Here is a 21,564-nt window from a genome sequence, read left to right as displayed (position 1 = left end):
AACGGCGGGAAACATAAAACGACCCGCGTTATGAAAATAAACATTTTATTTATTTTAATCAAATCGTTCAGAAGGTGATGATAAATGTAGTATTAACGGTAAGTTAATAATTTTTAGGACTCTACAAAATTATCGATCTTGTTTTACATTCCCATTTTAAAAATTAAAAGCCGTTTCGGAAAGGTAGTGGGCCTTTAACACAAGCACCATACATATCTGGATTCTACAACGCCAGCACTATACATATATGGGTCCTATAAATTTAACACCATACATATCTAGGTCCTATAACACTAGCACCATACATATCTGGGTACTAAAACACCAGCACCATAATTTGTTAAAGATAATGATTACTCCCCAATGCAAATAATGAGTACTCCCTGAACCGGATGTAAAAAACCGCGTGTAGTTATTATACGTGGTCAATACACAGAGCAGTTAAACAAGTGCTGTTTGTTTTATCTAATGATACCTAAGGCAAGAACGCTACACCATATACATATGTAGTACCTATAACACTAGTATCATACATATTTAAGTCCTATAACACTACCACCATACATATATGGGTTCTATAACACTAGCACCATACATACATGTAGTTTAATTTCAAAATATTAATTAGATTTAATAAGTACTTTCATACAACAATTCTTTGAACTAAAACGTAAACAGCTGAAAAACGAATAAACAACAAAGTCATAATATGTTTCTTGAATTTAAATAGAAACAGAACCGTTGTGTGTAATCTTAAACGGAACTGTTTAACTGGGGCCTTTTACACTTAGGCCTTCTGTTTGACTGTGCACCGCCAAAAATACTCAATTCGAACTTCCCTGCTCAGGAACGACAAAAATAAAGATTTTCTGCGCATAAATTTAAGTGATTTTGTCAAATTTGCAGTCCTACTTCACTGTTCCATAGATGAGGTAAGCTTTTAATGATCATTTACAACATTGTTTATTTATTTATCTTTTGTTTTGTATAATGATGACATGATATTTTTCTGTCGATATCTGTGAAATTTAGCTCCAACTGGAGTTACCGCATTGAGTAAATCCTTGCCGGGCGCAGACGCAATGGCGACTTCCTCGTTGTCACGTTCTGTTTTCGATGATAAATATTCAAGCGATCCTGTCAAAACATTCTTAATCGATATTCTTTGATTATTAAAGTCCTCTAATGTAGATTTCGAATTTAAGTCTAGTCCGAGACGTCGCGATAACTTGTTAATCTCTTTTAAATCTGTGTCCTGTCCAAACATACGTCTGTTTACATACATTTACAAGGGGAAGTGCCCGAAAAGCCAAGCGCAGTCGCAATGATGCAGCACCTGTCTTTCACCTTGCGCACGCAGGCGAACTTTGACACCAACAATGCAGACGACACTGCCTCAGGTGCTGGTCTCTTGGACAACAACTAGGCCCAACTTATCTGCTGAAAACAGAAGTGACAAAATCAGCTAATCCTTATGCATGAGTAATGGAACATATACCTCATATCACCACCAAACCCAAACATAACAACCCATGGGTTAATAATGACTGAGATAAAGCATATACTCAGGAAGAGAGACCACCTGAACAAAAAAAGTTAAAAAAACTGGTGATTCAAACCTACGTGAACATTATAAAAAGCTGAAACATGACATACAGAGAAAGCTCCGACAATCATACTGGCAATATGTAGAGGGTATCCTGAAACCACATGAAAATGATAACACATACAGTGCTTCTAAAAGGTTTTGGTCTTACATTAAAAACAAAAAAACAGATTACATCGGCATATCCTCCCTGAAATCTGAAGGAAAATTATTAACTGATCCCATAGCTAAAGCTGAAGCACTTAACCTCCAATTTCAGTCGGTCTTTCAGTACTGGAACCAAATTTTCGGCGGAAGAATTTTCTAAAAAATGTAATATACCAACTACACCATACTTTCCTATCATGCCCGAAATCCTGATTACACCTGAAGGAATCTTAAAACTTTTAAATAATCTAAACCCCAGTAAAGCCGCTGGCCCTGACGAGCTCAAACCAAGGATCCTTAAGCACTTGGCAACAGAAATTGCCCCTATACTCTCAATTATCTTCAACCAATCTCTCCTCTCTGGATCTGTTCCTACTGACTGGAGGCTAGCGCATGTTGCCCCGATCTATATAAAAGGCAATAAGATCAACCCTGAAAACTATAGACCTATATCACTTACCTGTATATGTAGTAAGCTGTTAGAGCACATCGTGGTTAGTAATATCATGAACCATGCAGATACTCACAACATCCTGTATCCATTACAGCACGGTTTCCGCAGGTCACTATCATGCGAAACCCAATTAATAGAATTCATTGATGATGTTACTAAACATGTAGACCAAGGCAAACAGACTGATGTACTTATAATGGATTTCTCCAAGGCTTTTGATAAGGTGAGTCATTCTCTCCTATGTCACAAGCTGAGGTACTATGCAATCAATGACAAGGTTAACACCTGGATTGAGAATTTATTACATAATAGAAAGCAGGCTGTTATAGTAGAAGGTGAAAGATCTGGTTACGTAGATGTCAAGTCTGGAGTCCCTCAAGGCTCATGCAGTCTTAGGTCCTTCCCTCTTCTTATTTTACATCAATGACATACCAACTGGCCTTAATTCCACTGTACGCCTTTTTGCAGATGACACCATTGCATACATGACAATAAAATCCACACATGATGTGAAATGCCTACAAGAAGACCTTAATAAATTTGCCGAATGGGAAAAGTCTTGGGAAATGTCATCCCACCCAGACAAATGAATAATTTATCTACTCATAGCCATCCATTTTATCACACATGCACATTCTTTTGTGTCAACACAGACGTTTCTTTTCCGCAACTTTAAATTTCCATCGGTGTCGTCGCCATTTTATCAAAGTATGCAAATCGCCTTTACTCTCAACGGATTATTATATTTGGGTAGATAAATTATTCATTTGTTGAATAGACTAAGGTTAGTGGTGCTTCTCGGTGGTCAGGCTGAATCGGAGATGACCTGGTCCGCTTGATCCACATTTTGATATAGTAGTGCGCTCTGGCCCTAAACCAGACATCTATCTGTCATAATGTCTGGTGTCAGCTGGGCCAGAGTATCTCGGGCTAGCAAGACACTTATGAACGCGAATAAAAAACATTTTCTCAAAGGCCCACTACCTTTCCGAAACGGCTTTCGATTTTTAGCCCACCATCATCAGATGGTGGGCTATTCAAATCGCCTTTCGTCCGTGGTCCGTCCGTCCGTCCGTCCTTCCGTCCGTCCGTCCGTCCGTCCGTCCGTCCGTTAACAATTCTTGTTACCGCTATTTCTCAGAAAGTACTGAAGGGATCTTTCTCACATTTCATATGTAGGTTCCCCTAGGACCCTAGTTGTGCATATTGCATTTTGGGACCGATCGGTCAACAAGATGGCCGACAGTCGGCCATCTTGGATTTTGATAGTTGAAGTTTGTTACCACTATTTCTCAAAAAGTGCAGAAGGGATCTTTCTCAAATTTCATATACAGGTTCCCCTAGTACCCTAGTTGTGCATATTGCATTTTGGGACGGATCGGTCAACAAGATGGCCGACAGGCGGCCATCTTGGATTTTGATAGTTAAAGTTTGTTACCGCTATTTCTCAAAAAGTGCTGAAGGGATCTTTCTCAAATTTCATATATAGGTTCCCCTAGGGCCCTAGTTGTGCATATTGCATTTTGGGACCGATCGGTCAACAAGATGGCCGACAGGCGGCCATCTTGGATTTTGATAGTTGAAGTTTGTTACCGCTATTTCTCAAAAAGTGCTGAAGGGATCTTTCTCAAATTTCATATACAGGTTCCCCTATGACTCTTGTTGTGTATATTGCATTTTGGGACTGATCGGTCAACAAGATGGCCGACAGGCGGCCATCTTGGATTTTGATAGTTGAAGTTTGTTACCTCTATTTTTCAAAAAGTGCAGAAGGGATCTTTCTCAAATTTCATATACAGGTTCCCCTATGACTCTTGTTGTGTATATTGCATTTTGGGACTGATCGGTACAGGCGGCCATCTTGGATTTTGATACTTGAAGTTTGTTATCGCTATTTCTTAGAAAGTACTATAGCGATCTGTCTCAAATTTTATATATAGTGTGTTTGAAAAAGTTTGAAAAGCAGGGAAAATATCCCTCTTTCCATTGTCAGACATAGATCATTCTTTGGTGGGCGCCAAGATCCCTCTGGGATCTCTTGTTTAAAATGGGATCATAAAACGAAATCAATAATTTTGTAGGGTCGCAAAAGTTATTAGGTCATCTGACCCGAAGGGTCAAGATGACCTATAGTCGTCATGTTTCGTCCGTCGTCGTCCGCCGTGCGCCGTCCGCCGTGCGTTAACTTTTCACATTTTGAGCTTCTTCTCAAGTTCTATCAGTGCGATTTGGCTGAAACTTGCATGAAATGATCCTGACATGGTCCCGACAAAGTGTTGTTATTTTTCGGGTCGATCCGAAATCCAAGATGGCCGCCAAAGCCGCCATCTTGAAAACACATTTTGAACTTCTTCTCAAGTTCTACCGGTGCGATTAGGCTGAAACTTGCATGAAATGATCCTGACATGGTCCCGACAAAGTGTTGTTATTTTTCGGGTCGATCCGAAATCCAAGATGGCCGCCACAGCCGCCATCTTGAAAATACATTTTGAACTTCTTCTCAAGTTCTACCAGTGCAATTAGGCTGAAACTTGCATGAAATGATCCTGACATGGTACCGACAAAGTGTTGTTACTTTTCGGGTCGATCCGAAATCCAAGATGGCTGCCACAGCCACCATCTTGAAAACACATTTTGAACTTCTTCTCAAGTTCTACTTGTGCGATTTGGCTGAAACTTGCATGAAATGATCCTGACATGGTCCCGACAAAGTGTTGTTATTTTTTGGGTCAATCCGAAATCCAAGATGGCCGCCAAAGCCGCCATCTTGAAAGCACATTTTGAACTTCTTCTCAAGTTCTACTGGTGCGATTTGGCTGAAACTTGCATGAAATGATCCTGACATGGTCCCGACAAAGTGTTGTTATTTTTCGGGTCGATCCGAAATCCAAGATGGCCGCCACAGCCGCCATCTTGAAAACACATTTTGAACTTCTTCTCAAGTTCTACCGGTGCGATTTGGCTGAAACTTGCATGAAATGATCCTGACATGGTCCCGACAAAGTGTTGTTATTTTTCGGGTCGATCCGAAATTCAAGATGGCCGCCACAGCCGCCATCTTGAAAACACATTTTGAACTTCTTCTCAAGTTCTACCGGTGCGATTTGGCTGAAACTTGCATGAAATGATCCTGACATGGTCCCGACAAAGTGTTATTATTTTTCCGGTCAATCCGAAAACCAAGATGGCTGCCACAGCCGCCATCTTTAAAACACATTTTGAACTTCTTCTCAAGTTCTATCAGTGCGATTTGGCTGAAACTTGCATGAAATGATCCTGACATGGTCCCGACAAAGTGTTATTATTTTTCGGGTCGATCCGAAATCCAAGATGGCCGCCACAGCCACCATCTTGAAAATACATTTTGAACTTCTTCTCAAGTTCTACCAGTGCAATTGTGCTGAAACTTGCATGAAATGATCCTGACATGGTCCCGAAAAAGTGTTGTTATTTTTCGGGTCGATCCGAAATCAAAGATGGCCGCCACAGCCACCATCTTGAAAATACATTTTGAACTTCTTCTCAAGTTCTACCGGTGCAATTGTGCTGAAACTTGTATGAAATGATCCTGACATGGTCCCGAAAAAGTGTTGTTATTTTTCGGGTCGATCCGAAATCCAAGATGGCCGCCACAGCCGCCATCTTGAAAACACATTTTGAACTTCTTCCAAGTTCTACCGGTGCGATTTGGCTGAAACTTGCATGAAATGATCCTGACATGGTCCCGACAAAATGTTGTTATTTTTCGGGTCGATCCGAAATTCAAGATGGCCGCCACAGCCGCCATCTTGAAAACACATTTTGAACTTCTTCTCAAGTTCTACCAGTGCGATTTGGCTGAAACTTGCATGAAATGGTCCCGACAAAGTGTTGTTACATCTCTGGTTGATCCCAAATCGAAGATGGCTACCATGACACTATATCTTATTAACTTCCTACATGTTAAGGCCCTTTGGCCTCTTGTTTGAAAGAAAATTTGTTGAAAGAAATTGAAAATGATCCTGACATGGTCCTGACAAAGTGACACCATATGAAATTAAATTTACTATTGCCAAGGTAGTCAGATGACCGTTAAGGCCCTTTGGGCCTCTTGTTTACTTATGATAGTACATTTATCATCACCTTCTGAACAATTTAATTAAAATGAATAAAATGTTAATTTTCATAACGCTGGTCGTCTTTTGTTTCCTGCTGTCATCCTAAATACCGCACAGTAGTTGGCTGTCACTGTGCCAGACAGCAAAACAGCGAAATGACTCTCCACTGTTTTCATATATTACACAGGAATTCTTGTATATTTTTGGGTGTTGTAACCTCATCTTAGGCCATCGGCATTGTTTTTCTGATGTTGTTAATGTTTTTAACTTAAGAAACCTATATATTTTGCTCCGGAAAGGTAGTAGGCCTTTAACAAATACTTGTCAAGTTAAATGAAAAACCAATGTAAAGCTAATAAATTTCACGACGTCTAATCCTTAATTACTTTAACAAAAGAAGATTTTGAAGAAATGTCATATATTTCATTAAAAACAAAATATGACAACTCATGAAATCACTGCCCGTTTAAAGAGAAAGTTAGACGTAACCCTCGATCGCACCCGCAAGTTACATCAAAGATTGCGCTAGTGGATATCAAAAGAAAATCAGTCTTCGCTGTAGAGCTGCCATTGATATAAATGTTAAGTGTCGATATATCAAAAGGAAAATATCACGATATCAAAACAATGGTGTTGTTGAGAAAAAGATGAAATCCAGAACAGTCGTTTTGTGTACTACATAATCGGTTCTATAAACAAAACAACACATGCCACTCTAGAACTATTGCTGATCGAGTATTTCATATATAATTTGTGGTAATTGTGAAAAATTCATTGAGTTAAAATGATCAGTAACCTTACAATATATATACAGTTGGTATACAGTAAAATATAATACATAATTCGTTGTTATTTGAAATTCCAACATTACTAGGTCATAAGAAGGTCATCGAGTGCAATTTCGGTCATTAATGTATTGATTTAGGAAAATAGGAATCAATATCGTTTCGTTATCGTTGCTGGTCCTAATTATGTAAACGACAGACGGACCATAAAATTTACTGGTCCTGACTGAAAGTTACTGGTCCTTACATAGTTACAATTCATCCTTGTAGTTCATTGTATAATAACTAGCAAAGTAATAGTTTTTAGGTTATCTGACCTGAAGGGTCAGGATGACTATAGTCATCATGATTCGTCCGTCGTCGTCCGCCGCCCGTCGTGGTCCTCCGTCCGTCGTGCATAAACGTTTTCCTTTAAAAGGCTACTCCTCGAGCTACTTAACCACTAAGCATATTTCATCCATATTTGGTGTGAAACATCATTGGAGAAGGACATTCATATTTTATATAAATGAGCTTGGTCCGACCCCTAGGGGCTGAGGGGTGGGGCCCCTAAAGGGCAAATTTTCTTAATTATAGCTTTAAAATCCTACTCCTCCTTCATCCTTGGATGGATTTCATCCATATTTGGTGTGAAACATCATTGGGGAAGGACAATCATATTTTACATAAATGAGCCTGGTCCGACCCCTAGGGGCTGAGGGGGTGGGGCCCCAAAGGGCAAATTTTCTTAAATTTTAGCAAGGGCAAATTTTCTTAATTTTAGCTTTAAAATCCTATTCCTCCTTCATCCTTAGATGGATTTCACCCATTTTTGGTGTGAAACATTATTGGGTAAGCTATGACAATCATATTTTATATAAATGAGCCTGGTCTGACGCCTAGCTGCTTTGGGATGGGGCCCCAAATGGGCAAATTTTCTTAATTATATCTTTAAAATCCTTCTCCTCCTTCATCCTTGGATGGATTTCTTCCATTTTTGGTGTGAAACATTATTGGGTAAGGACATTCATATTTATATAAATGAGCCTGGTCTGACCCCTAGAGGCTGAGGGGCGGGGCCCCAAAAGGGTAAATTTTCTTAATTTAAGCTTTAAAATCCTACTCCTCCTTCATCCTTGGATGGATTTCATCCATATTTGGTTTGAAACATCATTTGAGAAGTACAATAATCTTCGCTCCTTTTTTAGAGGAGTATTTTCCTGGTCAAGCTAGGCAACTGACCACCGATATTGTTTGCTGTATGCATTAGAAATGATCTGAAGATTATATCTATGTACAGGATAAATTTCAATTTTGTAGTCTTTATATTTCATTCGGTGAAACCTACCTTTAATATCCTGAAAAAGGTGAAGGCATTTCTCAAAGGTCGTATATTTTTTCCGTAACTTTTCAAAATTGGAAACAATTTATTAAAGTTATACTTTTAATATTGTCCCAATTTTTGCTTTGGGTCCTTTTCCCAAAATAGCTGGCTGCTAAATACTGTTGCTGTGCTGTGTCTCTGTTAACAACAATGATAAAATCACATTTTTTAAGTAATCACAAGGTTCTGTTGTTACATTGCAATGATTAAAAAAAGGACCTATCATTTATGTCTTTCAGTTAGAACCATCTAAGTTCAAAAGTTTATTGTTTGATTCCACAAGGTTTTACTGTAATGCTTTGTTAACAAAAATCTTCTGAATGACTGCTAACTTGCACACGTAACGTTACACATGTCAGTCTTTCCTGGGATTCTGTCAAACAATTTCACTGTGTTTTATCTAAATAATCAGCAATCAAGTTTATGCACGTAAATTACAGGTAATAATACTGATAATATAACCATCACACTGTCATAAAATTTACAACATCATTTAATCTATTTCTGTATTTGCTCAATACACAAAGGATGAAGCCCATATTTACTTCAGTAGCAAGTAGGAAATTAGAATGAGTACAAAAAGAGTTTGGGAGTTTCAAAGATCTTTGACATTATAAAGGTCCAAATATTTGAATACCATTCAAATACATCAAACAAATATTTTAATATCCCAGTCTGCTATTTGTTTCAACTCTACGTTGTATAGAAAAAAAAAAAACTAACTGAGCATCATTAGCCAATTCTTTGGGGTAAAATTTAAAAATCAGCTGTTTCAGTAATAAACCATTTGCATTTCTGTAATGAAAAATAATATTCTGGTAGTGACCTAAGGTCTTGCGGTAATAACTGACAAAATATTTTGCCCCAAAACTAAATAATTAACCTTAAAATTACTTAAACTTGATTGATTGGCAATTCAAATCATGTACATAATTCAAAAAGTGTTTTAGATACTGTATTCACCATAAATAATGCCCAGGTCGCTTTATAATTTATAACAACTTAACAAACAAGGACCCTGATCATTGAACCAAAATGTCAGCAATGCTTGAACTCTTTCTGTACTCATGTTAAATTAACCTATTACAGTAAACATGCATATGCCTTCAGACCTTTGAGACACATTTATTAGGTCATGATTCACATTGTAAAAGACTTGCAAGGTCAGCTACATGTATAGATGACAATCTTGATCTATACTAATTACAATAGGTTGTTGCAGAAAATTTTGTGATAACGTCAGGTACATTCAATTCGGACACTGAAAGGTTGCTGCTCAAACTTATTTTTCTGTCTAGTTTCAGGTATATGAAATCTGCTGTACCTTACAGAGATATGTGAGACTTGTAAATTATGATCAACACAGCCATGGCCACTTCAGTGGCAAATGCCATTACTAGTGCTGGCACCCTGACCATCAATACTAGCCAGATGAGCACGGGCATGCTCAGTGATGGTATGAGTGAGCCAAGCTCTCCTGAAAGCTCATTTGATGCTTCAGATCTTTTGTCAACAGGACTGTCGGATGAAATCACTGTTCAGCTTGCTGCTTCCGGTGAGTCATTTACTATTTAAAGGGACAATTTAGTCCAGGAGAACATTAAAATTTGTACATATATCGGAAAAAACCCAGTTCTAATGGAAATTAGATCAGTCGGTTCTACTGTGATATGCCTGAAAAGCCCATTGTGATGACATGTGTGCAGATGTTCAAACCCGCTCACTGTCCGCCATTACACATTGTGGTTGAACTTCTTGTATGCCGAGCCCTGTCCCTTGCTCGTATCTAGTAATGCAACTTTTGTCTAGAACTGCTCAGATCGCTCTGGCAGTAGTATGTTTACCTTATTAGGTGAATTGTCTTGTCTAAAAATCATTATATCACCTTCTCAGTTATGTAGTTTATGTCTTTAACGTGTGTGACTTTGGCTTGGATATGGGTACAGCGTCCATATTGTACCTGCTTATTAATTAATCGTATTGATCAACGATTTGATATTTCAACGATATTAATTAAAATACTTAACAATTTTGTGGAATTTGTCAATGTTTTATGTTATATGTTTCATAAGAAATGTAGAAAAATACATTTATGCTATATTTTGCTTCTTGGTTATGAAAAAAAATTAGCCTAAGTTAATTGTCCCTTTAACTTATATGCATACAATAATTTAAAAAAATCCTTCCCAGATTCAATAGATAAGATTAATATTTGGGACAATTAAAGATTTATTTTGATAATTTGATTGACTTTTGCTTTTGAATTCAAAGTTTCTACTTTTTCAGGAACAGTTGGAATGGCAGCAGCAGCAGCCATAGCCAGTGGTATCCGGAGAAAACCAAAGAGACCACACACTTTTGAAACAAATCCTTCAATAAGGAAGCGTCAACAGACGAGACTTCTAAGGTTTTTTGGTTTAAATGTTCATTTGATATGGCAACTTCTTATAAGTATAGGATCTTAAAGGAATGTTCATTTCATAAAATCTCATATGAAATGAACACAAATTCAAGATACTTTTTATCACATAACTACATCAACCTACATTTCAAAGAATCTCGTGTCAAAATGTTGAATTGCGAAAATCCAGTGGAGGCCGCCATTTTGTCCCGCCTTCCTCGAAATCCTGACTTCACATTATTTCTCCTGATTTCATTTTATTGTTTATGTCTTGCCATCACAGTCAGTGCAGTTCCAGCTGATGAAAATTGCTCCAGGTCATATTACATTAGTGACATATACAAAAATAGTACACGCACGGAATCACTAGATACATGTATCAGGCAGATTATGTGATATATAACAAATATTCAATGCATTTCCATAAAGTGTAAACATAAAAGACTTTTTTTGCAATTATTAAGGATAAATTCGATATTTGATATTCACCAATTTAATCACTCAACAACAGGTTTCAAAATTTGACGGATATGGGGGGCAAAAAACACCTAAACCATACATAGTCCTTTGACCAGAAATGTCAAGGGCATACTATGGGGACAGAGTGTACAAATTTCATATCTGCATATGACTGCCCTGTGGCAGGAGGGATGGGGTGCAATAGAAGAAATAGAGGTAAATCTATGAGGATGTAAACACTGAAGAACATTTCTTGTTTCGCAGAGGAAGTGGGCTTTTAAAAGATCACCCAAGGGACAAGAACAAATGGTCAAAATACACTTTATACACAGTGCAAATTGTATTGAAATTTATCATTTGGGACCCTGCTTATTGCTGTGAGTAGGTCTTCTTTATACAAGGTGATTGCTAAGGTAGCTTGAACTGTTTCATCAAAGTTTCATGAACCTTTAATAGTTAAGGGCCTATTAATTAGTGACCCTCACTATTAATTATTAAGGGCCTATTAATTAGTGACCCTCACCATTAATTTTTAAGGGCCTATTAATTAGTGACCCTCACCATTAATTATTAAGGGCCTATTAATAAGTGACCCTCACCATTAATTATTAAGGGCCTATTTATAAGTGACCCTCACCATTAATTATTAAGGGCCTATTAATAAGTGACCCTCACCATTAATTATTAAGGGCCTATTAATTAGTGACCCTCACCATTAATTATTAAGGGCCTATTAATAAGTGACCCTCACCATTAATTATTAAGGGCCTATTAATAAGTGACCCTCACCATTACTTATTAAGGGCCTATTAATAAGTGACCCTCACCATTAATTATTAAGGGCCTATTAATAAGTGACCTTCACCATTAATTATTAAGGGCCTATTAATAAGTGACCCTCACCATTAATTTTTAAGGGCCTATTAATTAGTGACCCTCACCATTAATTATTAAGGGCCTATTAATATGTGACCCTCACAATTAATTTTTAAGGGCCTATTAATTAGTGACCCTCACCATTAATTTTTAAGGGCCTATTAATGAGTGACCCTCACCATTAATTTTTAAGGGCCTATTAATTAGTGACCCTCACCATTAATTTTGAAGGGCCTATTAATTAGTGACCCTCACCATTAATTTTTAAGGGCCTATTCATTAGTGACCCTCACCATTAATTATTAAGGGCCTATTAATTAGTGACCCTCACCATTAATTATTAAGGGCCTATTAATAAGTGACCCTCACCATTAATTATTAAGGGCCTATTAATTAGTGACCCTCACCATTAATTATTAAGGGCCTATTAATAAGTAACCCTCACCATTAATTTTTAAGGGCCTATTAATTAGTGACCCTCACCATTAATTATTAAGGGCCTATTAATAAGTGACCCTCACCATTAATTATTAAGGGCCTATTAATAAGCGACCCTCGCCATTAATTTTTAAGGGCCTATTAATTAGTGACCCTCACCATTAATTATTAAGGGCCTATTAATAAGTGACCCTCACCATTAATTTTCAAGGGCACCTTAATTAGTGACCATTAATTATTTAGTACCGTATGTCTACTGTTTAAATATTTGTAATCATTTTAAAAAGTTAAAAAAAGTAGAAATAAATGGAACGAGAAATACTGCATTGAGATTGAAATTTTTTCGCTTTAGGAAGCTGAAGAGAACCATTGAGGAATACACAACCCGTGTAGGTCAGCAGGCGGTGGTGTTGTGCTGTACTCCAGGCAAATCTTCTCACAACAATTACAAAGTGTTTGGATCACAACCCTTGGAGAATGTGGTAAGCACAATGTAAATACTGCATTAGCTGCCTCTTTTATCTTCTGTTCAGGAGGATATGCCATACCGCAGCATCCGTCCATCCATCATCCATCCATCTGTCAAAAATCCACTTCTTCATAACTGCTCATTAGAATTTAAACAAATTTGATTATTACAGTATAGCATTCTTAAGGTGTGGGACTGAAAATTTAATAAATTCTCATGCTGACCCCATGGGGGCCTTAGGGGTAGTGCCAAAGGGGTGATCGACTTGTATTGCATTGGTAGCATACCAGTAGTTTAAGGATTCCTACATATGGTTGGCTTGACCCCAGGGGGCCTGAGGGGCTAGGGACCAAAAAATGTCTATTTGGCTATGTACATATGGTTGGGTTGACCCCCAGGGGGCCTAAGGGGCTAGGGACCAAAAGTTGTCTATTTGGCTATGTACATATGGTTGGGCTGACCCGAGGGGGCCTGGGGGGCTAGGGACCAAGAGGTGTCTTTTTGGCTATGTACATATGGTTAAGTTGACCCCCAGGGGGCCTGAAGGCCAGGCTAGGGACCAAAAGATGTCTATATGGCTATGTACATATGGTTGGGTTGACCCCCAGGGGGCCTGAGGGGCTAAGGACCAAAAAGTGTCTATTTGGCTATGAACATATGGTTAGGTTGACCCCCAGGGGGCCTGAGGGACCTGGGACCAAAAGGTGTCTATTTGGCTATGTACACATGGTTGATTTGACCCCCAGGGGGCCTGAGGGGCTAGGGACCAAGAGGTATCTATTTGGCTATGAACATATGGTTCGGTTGACCCATAGGAGGCCTGAGGGGCCAGGGACCAAAAGGTGTCTATTTGGCTATGTACACATGGTTGATTTGACCCCCAGGGGGCCTGAGGGGCTAGGGACCAAGAGGTGTCGTTTTGGCTATGTACATATGATTGGGTTAACCCCCAGGGGGCCTGAGGGGCTAGGGACCAAAAGATGTCTATTTCGCTATGAATATATATGGTTGGGTTGACCCCCAGGGGGCCTGAGGGACCTGGGACCAAAAGATGTCTTTTTGGCTATGTTCATATAGTTGGGTTGACCCCCAGGGGGCCTGAGGGACCAGGGACCAAAAGGTGTCTATTTGGCTATGTACATATGGTTGGGTTGACCCCCAGGGGGCCTGAGGGGCTAGGGACCAAGAGGTGTCTTTTTGGCTATGTACATATGGTTAAGTTGACCCCCAGGGGGCCTGAAGGCCAGGCTAGGGACCAAAAGATGTCTATTTGGCTATGTACATATGGTTGGGTTGACCCCCAGGGGGCCTGAGGGGCTAAGGACCAAAAAGTGTCTATTTGGCTATGAACATATGGTTAGGTTGACCCCCAGGGGGCCTGAGGGACCTGGGACCAAAAGGTGTCTATTTGGCTATGTATACATGGTTGATTTGACCCCCAGGGGGCCTGAGGGGCTAGGGACCAAGAGGTATCTATTTGGCTATGAACATATGGTTCGGTTGACCCATAGGAGGCCTGAGGGGCCAGGGACCAAAAGGTGTCTATTTGGCTATGTACACATGGTTGATTTGACCCCCAGGGGGCCTGAGGGGCTAGGGACCAAGAGGTGTCTATTTGGCTATGTACATATGATTGGGTTAACCCCCAGGGGGCCTGAGGGGCTAGGGACCAAAAGATGTCTTTTTGGCTATGTTCATATAGTTGGGTTGACCCCCAGGGGGCCTGAGGGACCAGGGACCAAAAGGTGTCTATTTGGCTATGTACATATGGTTGGGTTGACCCCCAGGGGGCCTGAGGGGCTAGGGACCAAAAGTTGTCTATTTGGCTATGTACATATGGTTGGGTTGACCCATAGGAGGCCTGAGGGGCCAGGGACCAAAAGGTGTCTATTTGGCTATGTACACATGGTTGATTTGACCCCCAGGGGGCCTGAGGGGCTAGGGACCAAAATGTGTCTATTTCGCTATGAATATATATGGTTGGGTTGACTTCCAGGGGGCCTGAGGGACCTGGGACCAAAAGATGTCTTTTTGGCTATGTTCATATAGTTGGGTTGACCCCCAGGGGGCCTGAGGGGCTAGGGACCAAGAGGTGTCTATTGGGCTATGTACAAATGGCGGGGTTGACCCTTAGGCCCATGGGGCCTGAGGGACCAGTGACCAAAAGGTGTCTATTTGGCTATGTACATATGGTTGGGTTGACCCAAGGGGGCTGAGGGGCTAAGGACCAAAAGTTGTCTATTTGTGAATTGGCTATGTACATATGGTTGAGTTGACTCCCAGGGGGCCTGAGGGGCCAGGGACCAAAAGGTGTCTATTTGGCTATGTACATATGGTTGGGTTGACCCCCAGGGGGCCTGAGGGGCCAGGGACTAAAATATGTCTATTTTTATTTGTACATATGGTTGGGTTGACCATCAAGGGGCCTGAAGGGCTAGGGACCAAAAGTTGTCTATTTGGCTATGTACACATGGTTGGGTTGACCCCGAGGGGCCTGAGGGGCTAGGGACCAAGAGGTGTCTTTTTGGCTATGTTCATATAGTTTGGTTGACCCCCAGGGGGCCTGAGGGACCAGGGACCAAAAGGTGTCTATTTGGCTATGTACATATGGTTGGGTTGACCCCCATGGGGCCTGAGGGACCAGGGACCAAAAGGTGTCTATTTGGCTATGTACATATGGTTGGGTTGACCCCCAGGGGGCCTGAGGGGCTAGGGACCAAAATATGTCTATTTGGCTATGTACATATGGTTGGGTTGACCCCCAGGGGGCCTGAGGGGCTAGGGACCAAAAGGTGTCTATTTGGCTATGTACATATGGTTGGGTTGATCCCCAGGGGGCCTGAGGGACCAGGGACTAAGAGGTGTCTATTTGGCTATGTACATATGGTTTGGTTGACCCCCAGGGGCCTGAGGGGCTAGGGACTAAGAGTTGTCTATTGGGCTATGTACAAATGGCGGGGTTAACCCATAGGCCCATGGGGCCTGAGGGACCAGGGACCAAAAGGTGTCTATTTTGCTATGTACATATGGTTGGGTTGACCTTAGGGGGCTGAGGGGCTAAGAACCAAAAGTTGTCTTTTTGTGAATTGGCTATGTACATATGGTTGAGATGACTCCCAGGGGGCCTGAGGGGCCAGGGACCAAAAGGTGTCTATTTGGCTATGTACATAAGGTTGGGTTGACCCCCAGGGGGCCTGAGGGGCCAGGGACTAAAATATGTCTATTTGGATTTGTACATATGGTTGGGTTGACCATCAAGGGGCCTGAAGGGCTAGGGACCAAAAGGTGTCTATTTGGCTATGTCAACATGGCTGGGTTGACCCCCAAGGGGCCTGAGGGGCCAGGGACCAAAAGGTGTCTTTTTGGCTATGTACATTGGTTGGGTTGACCCTAGGGGGCCTGAGGGGCTAGGGACCAAAAGGTGTCTATTGGGCTATGTACAAATGGCTGGGTTGACCCTTAGGCCTAGGGGGCCCGAGGGACCAGGGACCAAAAGGTGTCTATTTGGCTATGTACATATGGTTGGGTTGACCCCAGGGGGCCTGAGGGGCTAGGGACCAAGATGTGTTTTTTGGCTATGTGCATATGATTGATTTGACCCCCAGGGGGCCTGAGGTGCTAGGGACCAAAAGGTGTCTATTTGGCTATGTACATACGGTTGGGTTGATCCCTAGGGGGCCTGAGGGACCTGGGACCAAAATGTGTCTATTTGGCCATGTACATATGGTTGGGTTGACCCCCAGGGAGCCTGAGGGGCAAGGGACCAAAAGGTGTCTATTTGGCGATGTACATATGGTTGGGTTGACCCCCATGGGGCCTGAGGGGCTAGGAACCAAAAGGTGTCTGTTTGATCATAGTGCTATAAATGATTTCTTTATGACCTATAGTCATCATATTCCATCCGTCAATGTCTAAAGTGCGCAATACGCCTTTAGTAAACTTTTCTTTTTCAATATCTTCTTAATAACCTAGGCCTGGGGTACAGATTTTAGGACTGTAGCATGCTGCGATGAAGGGCTTTCATGTTTGTTAAAATGAATCACCTTGGCCTTCGTTGAGATTACAGGGGTCAAATAGGCTAAAATCTTTAAACGCCTTTTTGTGAATAACTAAGAGGCTTAGAGGCCTGATAAATACAGATCCTTATAACCACTTCGTTCAATAGAGGTTCTGACTACATCCATAAGGGGTCATGTTTGGCTGACCTTTGTACCACGTGTACTTCAGATCCAATGCACTTTCTACACATTGTTACATCAATTGAAAACACCATTTCGTCCCAGTATACATATACAATTAGGTTTGTTGTGCTGTTTGGGCGAAATGACTTCGTACAGGAAAATATTTCTGACAGCTTTTTCAAACAATTTCATCCCTTTAAAGTCACATTCAAGATTCTGGCAGCAGCAATTTGATTGGCCATTTCCAAAGGTCACCTAGACATGACCCCTAATGGGATGTTGCCAGATCCTCTTATCCAACGCAGTGATAATAAGGATCTGTATTTTAATCAGATTGGCTTGCAGTAACATGCTGGAATGAAGGGCTACCAAGTTTGCTAACATGAATGACCTTGACCTTCATTCAAGGTCACAGGAGTCATATAGGCTTAAATTGTTAAACAACTTGTGAATAATTAAGAGGCATAGAGACCTGAAATTGGGTCTGTTGCATTCTGGAATGAAGGTCTACCAAGTTGTTCAACTGAGTGACCTTGGCTTTTATTTAAGGTCACCAGGGTTGAATAAGCTAAACTCTTTAATGAATACTTGTCAATAACTGAAAAGGGCCATAGGGACATAATACTGGGCCTGCAGCATGCTGGCTTGAAAGGCTATCAATTTTGTTTGAATAAATCACTTTGACTGCCATTTAAGGTCACATGGGTGTTTTTTTTGATAATACGTCAGGATATTGCTTTGGATGAATGAAAAATTAAGTCCCACCCAACGAATCGCCTAGCTTTTAGCGCTATTGGTTGGTTTTGGTCGTGATTTACGGGTAGTGTCGACTACGGTTCAGAGATAATGAGCTAGGTGGTCACTTGTGATGTCAGAGTAGTCCGCGGCTACACAAGGTAAGCCTAGTACTATACATGTATACAGCATTAAACACATGGATATTTAAAAATAAAACCGGAAGCGAAGTTGATTGGCTGCCGTTTGCTCTACTAAATGTGTATACGGCGGCCATTACAAATGTGTGAAATAGAAGGGTCTCGGAAGTATTTCATTGTACACAGTTGTTTAATTTCATAAATGGAATGTAACATGGGGGCAAAGGAGTACATAAGATCCCAATATAAAGGTATGTGTAAATTTTCCCGGCATTGCATGGACGATATATTAGAAATATGCCGCTGACGTAGCGTAGGCCAAATCTGGCCTACGATTTCACATTTTTAAGAGGTACCGCGAGCTGACTATATATTAGGCAAAAAAAAAAAATTAAAAAAAAAAAAAAAGCCTAATAATATAGGCAGGTTTAGCGGACTAACCTGCTATTAGAGCATAAATTAGAGTCTTGAAACATCGAATTTCACTCTTTTAGTTATTTATATTCGAGCCAAAGTTGTTGTACGATTAACTTCACTCAAAAGTAATCATAAAAAAAATCTTTGATCAACTTTTCCTGTGACCGTCGATGTAAGTGATAACACATCAGTTATAGTACAGCTATAAGCCACGGACTATTATGACGTCACACGGTTTAGAGCTAGAAAATATGCATAATCGGGAGGTCTGAAATTTTGACCTCGATATCGGCGGTTTACAGGTTATTCCGGTCGCGCGTGGCACGGAGAGGTTTCTTCACGGTCTAATAAAGCCATATCCAGCATAAACTGAAATTATCATTTTTGACTGCACAAATCCTTTAACAACTTCTTGTGATTTACTAACAGGCCCAGAGTACTGATATTGGGCCGGTAGCATACTAGGATGAAGGGCAACCAAATTTGTTGAAGTGAATGACCTTTACCGTACCTGATTTTGGAAACTCACAGCTTCAAATAAGGAGTTTGTTGTATTGTCTTATTAACTGTATACTGTGTCTTATGTTTTTTTTTTTTTTTTGTGTGTCAATAGTCATATGACCTAGTCATATGACTTAGGTCCAATGGGCCTCTTGTTCATGTGACTCTTGCTATTGGGCTGATAGAACAAATATACGTACCCGGCCTACTATACTTTCGGCCGGGTACGAATTGGTCCCTGTATAATATATCATAGTGGAGTAGTGCCTTAGAAAATCACTCGGGCATAATTTCTCTACTTTTCTGCAGGTTTTCAATTATTTTTTGCGTATACAAGCATTTACATAATATTTTTGTCCAAAACAAACATAACTACCATTCTTAATATCTACCGTATTGCTCACAAGACATCAAATTTATAATCTGTAGACTTGCTGTATAAATTCTCTTCAGAAAGGCCTTCACATGTATATGTAAAAAATAATGTTTTGCCGAGAATTTGATATTTTATACGGTTCAGTTTTATTGCCTAGTAGGTAAGCGACATAAAACAAGTAAGATGAAATGCATGCAAACGATTTAATAATATTGGTTTGCATAATCATTACTTTGCTCCATTAGCAGTAATAGGCACCAATTATAGCTCTAAAGACGACACCAGTTTCTGTCTAAAAGTCTTTTGAGCTACAATATTGCAGCTAGTGGGCTTATGTCTTGGCAGGTGTCTGTGGTTCGTCAATTAGTAGCTATATAGTCCAAAAATTCTGCATTGTTTCAGTTGTAACCAATTTTTGCCTGAAACATCCTTTTGCAAAATGAAACAGAGTTTTTATAAATCTTGGCTTTGGCAAATCCCACTTTTTACTTTTATAGGTAAAAAGCTGTAAAGGTGTGGTTTTACAAGATCTTGAATCAACGTTATCGGAATTACCTTCGAATCAAACTGAGACAAGTGGCCTGCATGAGTTACCCCCCCTGTCCATTGATGGCATACCTACCTCAGTAGACCAAATGACACAGGTATTTACTTTTCAGAAATAGTATTTGTGAATGTTGGACCATTTTAGTATTTTAGATTTACAGGGTTCCCACGCAACCTGGAAAACTGGAAAAAGTGGGGAAAATTGAAATAAAAAATCAGGATAGGGAAAACTTTGAGAAACAAGGAAAATCTGTTGAAATACCTGAATAAAGCCTTGAATTTTATTACTTGTTTTAATTTATTAAACTGTGTCCAATCAGCAACCAGCTTATTTATTACACTCTTAACATGAGGCATGAAGAAAGATACACAAACAAACCAATGTTAATATATAGTTTATTCATTGTTTTCGTTCATAATGAATATATAGTTTTATGTTGGAATAGGTCCAGTCAGCATCATTCAAGTTACATTACTCTTAAAAAATAAGCACACCACTTGTGAAAGATATCTGTGAAAACATAACTTGAATTTCACTTACTGTCCTTGAAAAAAACTTGAAAAAGCCTTGAATTCTTGTCCAAAAAATAGTAGGAACCCTGGATTTTATATACTAGAACCACCCTGTCTGTAGGAAAAGTTTGTCCTGACAATTTCTCCTAAACTACTTTTTAATGAAACTTGGCAGTAAAGGGACTGCGTGTATAGATATGTATACAGGTTTTCATTTGTCAAAAGTACTATGGTAACACAGGTTTTCAATTATTGGAGCGATTTTTATAAATCTTGGCAATTATAATTGGGACTATGTATATAGATGTGCTTGCAATTGTTGTAAGTCAAAATTTGGTTGCCATGGTAACAAGGTTGCTACACAGAAGTTATAACCTTGCCTCTGGTAAAGAGAGAGAGGGGGCTTATAGAATCACTCTGAAGTTGGTGTTGGAAATGACAACGTTAAGGGTTTGGTGCAAGTGTTGTAATTACTGTTGTCCGTAACAAGTGACATTGATTTCGTAACATCAATATGAACAATTTTTTTTACTGCTGACCCAATAATACCTTGAACTGTTTTGGTTGATCACTACATCAACGAACTGTCGCTATACCTTCACACGCTGTGGCTACATTCTTGATAACTTCATAACTTCATAGTGTTGGTGATGTTATCTCGACGGGGACCTGCACATTTAAATAGGTATGATTTTCACAGAAATCATTATTCAATGAAGTAAACTACCAATACATAGCTACTGTACATGGTCTGGTTTCCTTATTCATAGGTTAAGTAATTTTGTGTACTGTGAAATCATTTATTTTCGTTGGGCTCAATTTTCGTGGATTGTAAAATTTTACAATTTCGTTGACACTTAAATTCGTGGAGAATGCCTTACAAATTACTGTTAAAAATACACAGTCGACACTGTCACCGTGTGATCGCTCGAGCGGAGCTCAGCTCTACATTTGCACCACGTACAGTTACAATCAAAAGCTAGAGTCGGTACTCAACCAGTGTTTTTTCAGTTGTAGCCATGAAACAATTATCGTGTCACATTGATAATTTCATGATAGA

The 21,564-nt window shown here is 39.9% G+C and overlaps 1 protein-coding gene across 2 annotated transcripts; it reads left to right on the top strand.

Moving 5' to 3' along the window:
- The first annotated feature begins 804 nt into the window (after positions 1-804).
- Positions 805-20,253, top strand: LOC138336378 (DNA-binding protein P3A2-like). Of its 2 annotated transcripts, none has more exons than XM_069285852.1 (5): positions 805-932; positions 9,751-10,007; positions 10,739-10,859; positions 12,979-13,108; positions 19,943-20,251. In XM_069285852.1, the coding sequence occupies exons 2-5, from the start codon at positions 9,806-9,808 to the stop codon at positions 20,108-20,110; spliced, it is 621 nt and encodes a 206-aa protein (XP_069141953.1). In that variant the 5' UTR covers positions 805-932; positions 9,751-9,805; the 3' UTR covers positions 20,111-20,251. The 2 variants fall into 2 exon arrangements, with proteins under 2 accessions (XP_069141953.1, XP_069141955.1); XM_069285854.1 differs by lacking the exon at positions 805-932 and adding an exon at positions 1,325-1,482 and having other exon boundaries at positions 19,943-20,253.
- The last annotated feature ends 1,311 nt before the right edge of the window (positions 20,254-21,564 follow it).

The sequence above is a fragment of the Argopecten irradians genome, chromosome 12, assembly GCF_041381155.1.
Source record: "Argopecten irradians isolate NY chromosome 12, Ai_NY, whole genome shotgun sequence".
NCBI lineage: Eukaryota > Metazoa > Mollusca > Bivalvia > Pectinida > Pectinidae > Argopecten > Argopecten irradians.
This window is presented reverse-complemented; position numbering and strand designations above follow the sequence as displayed.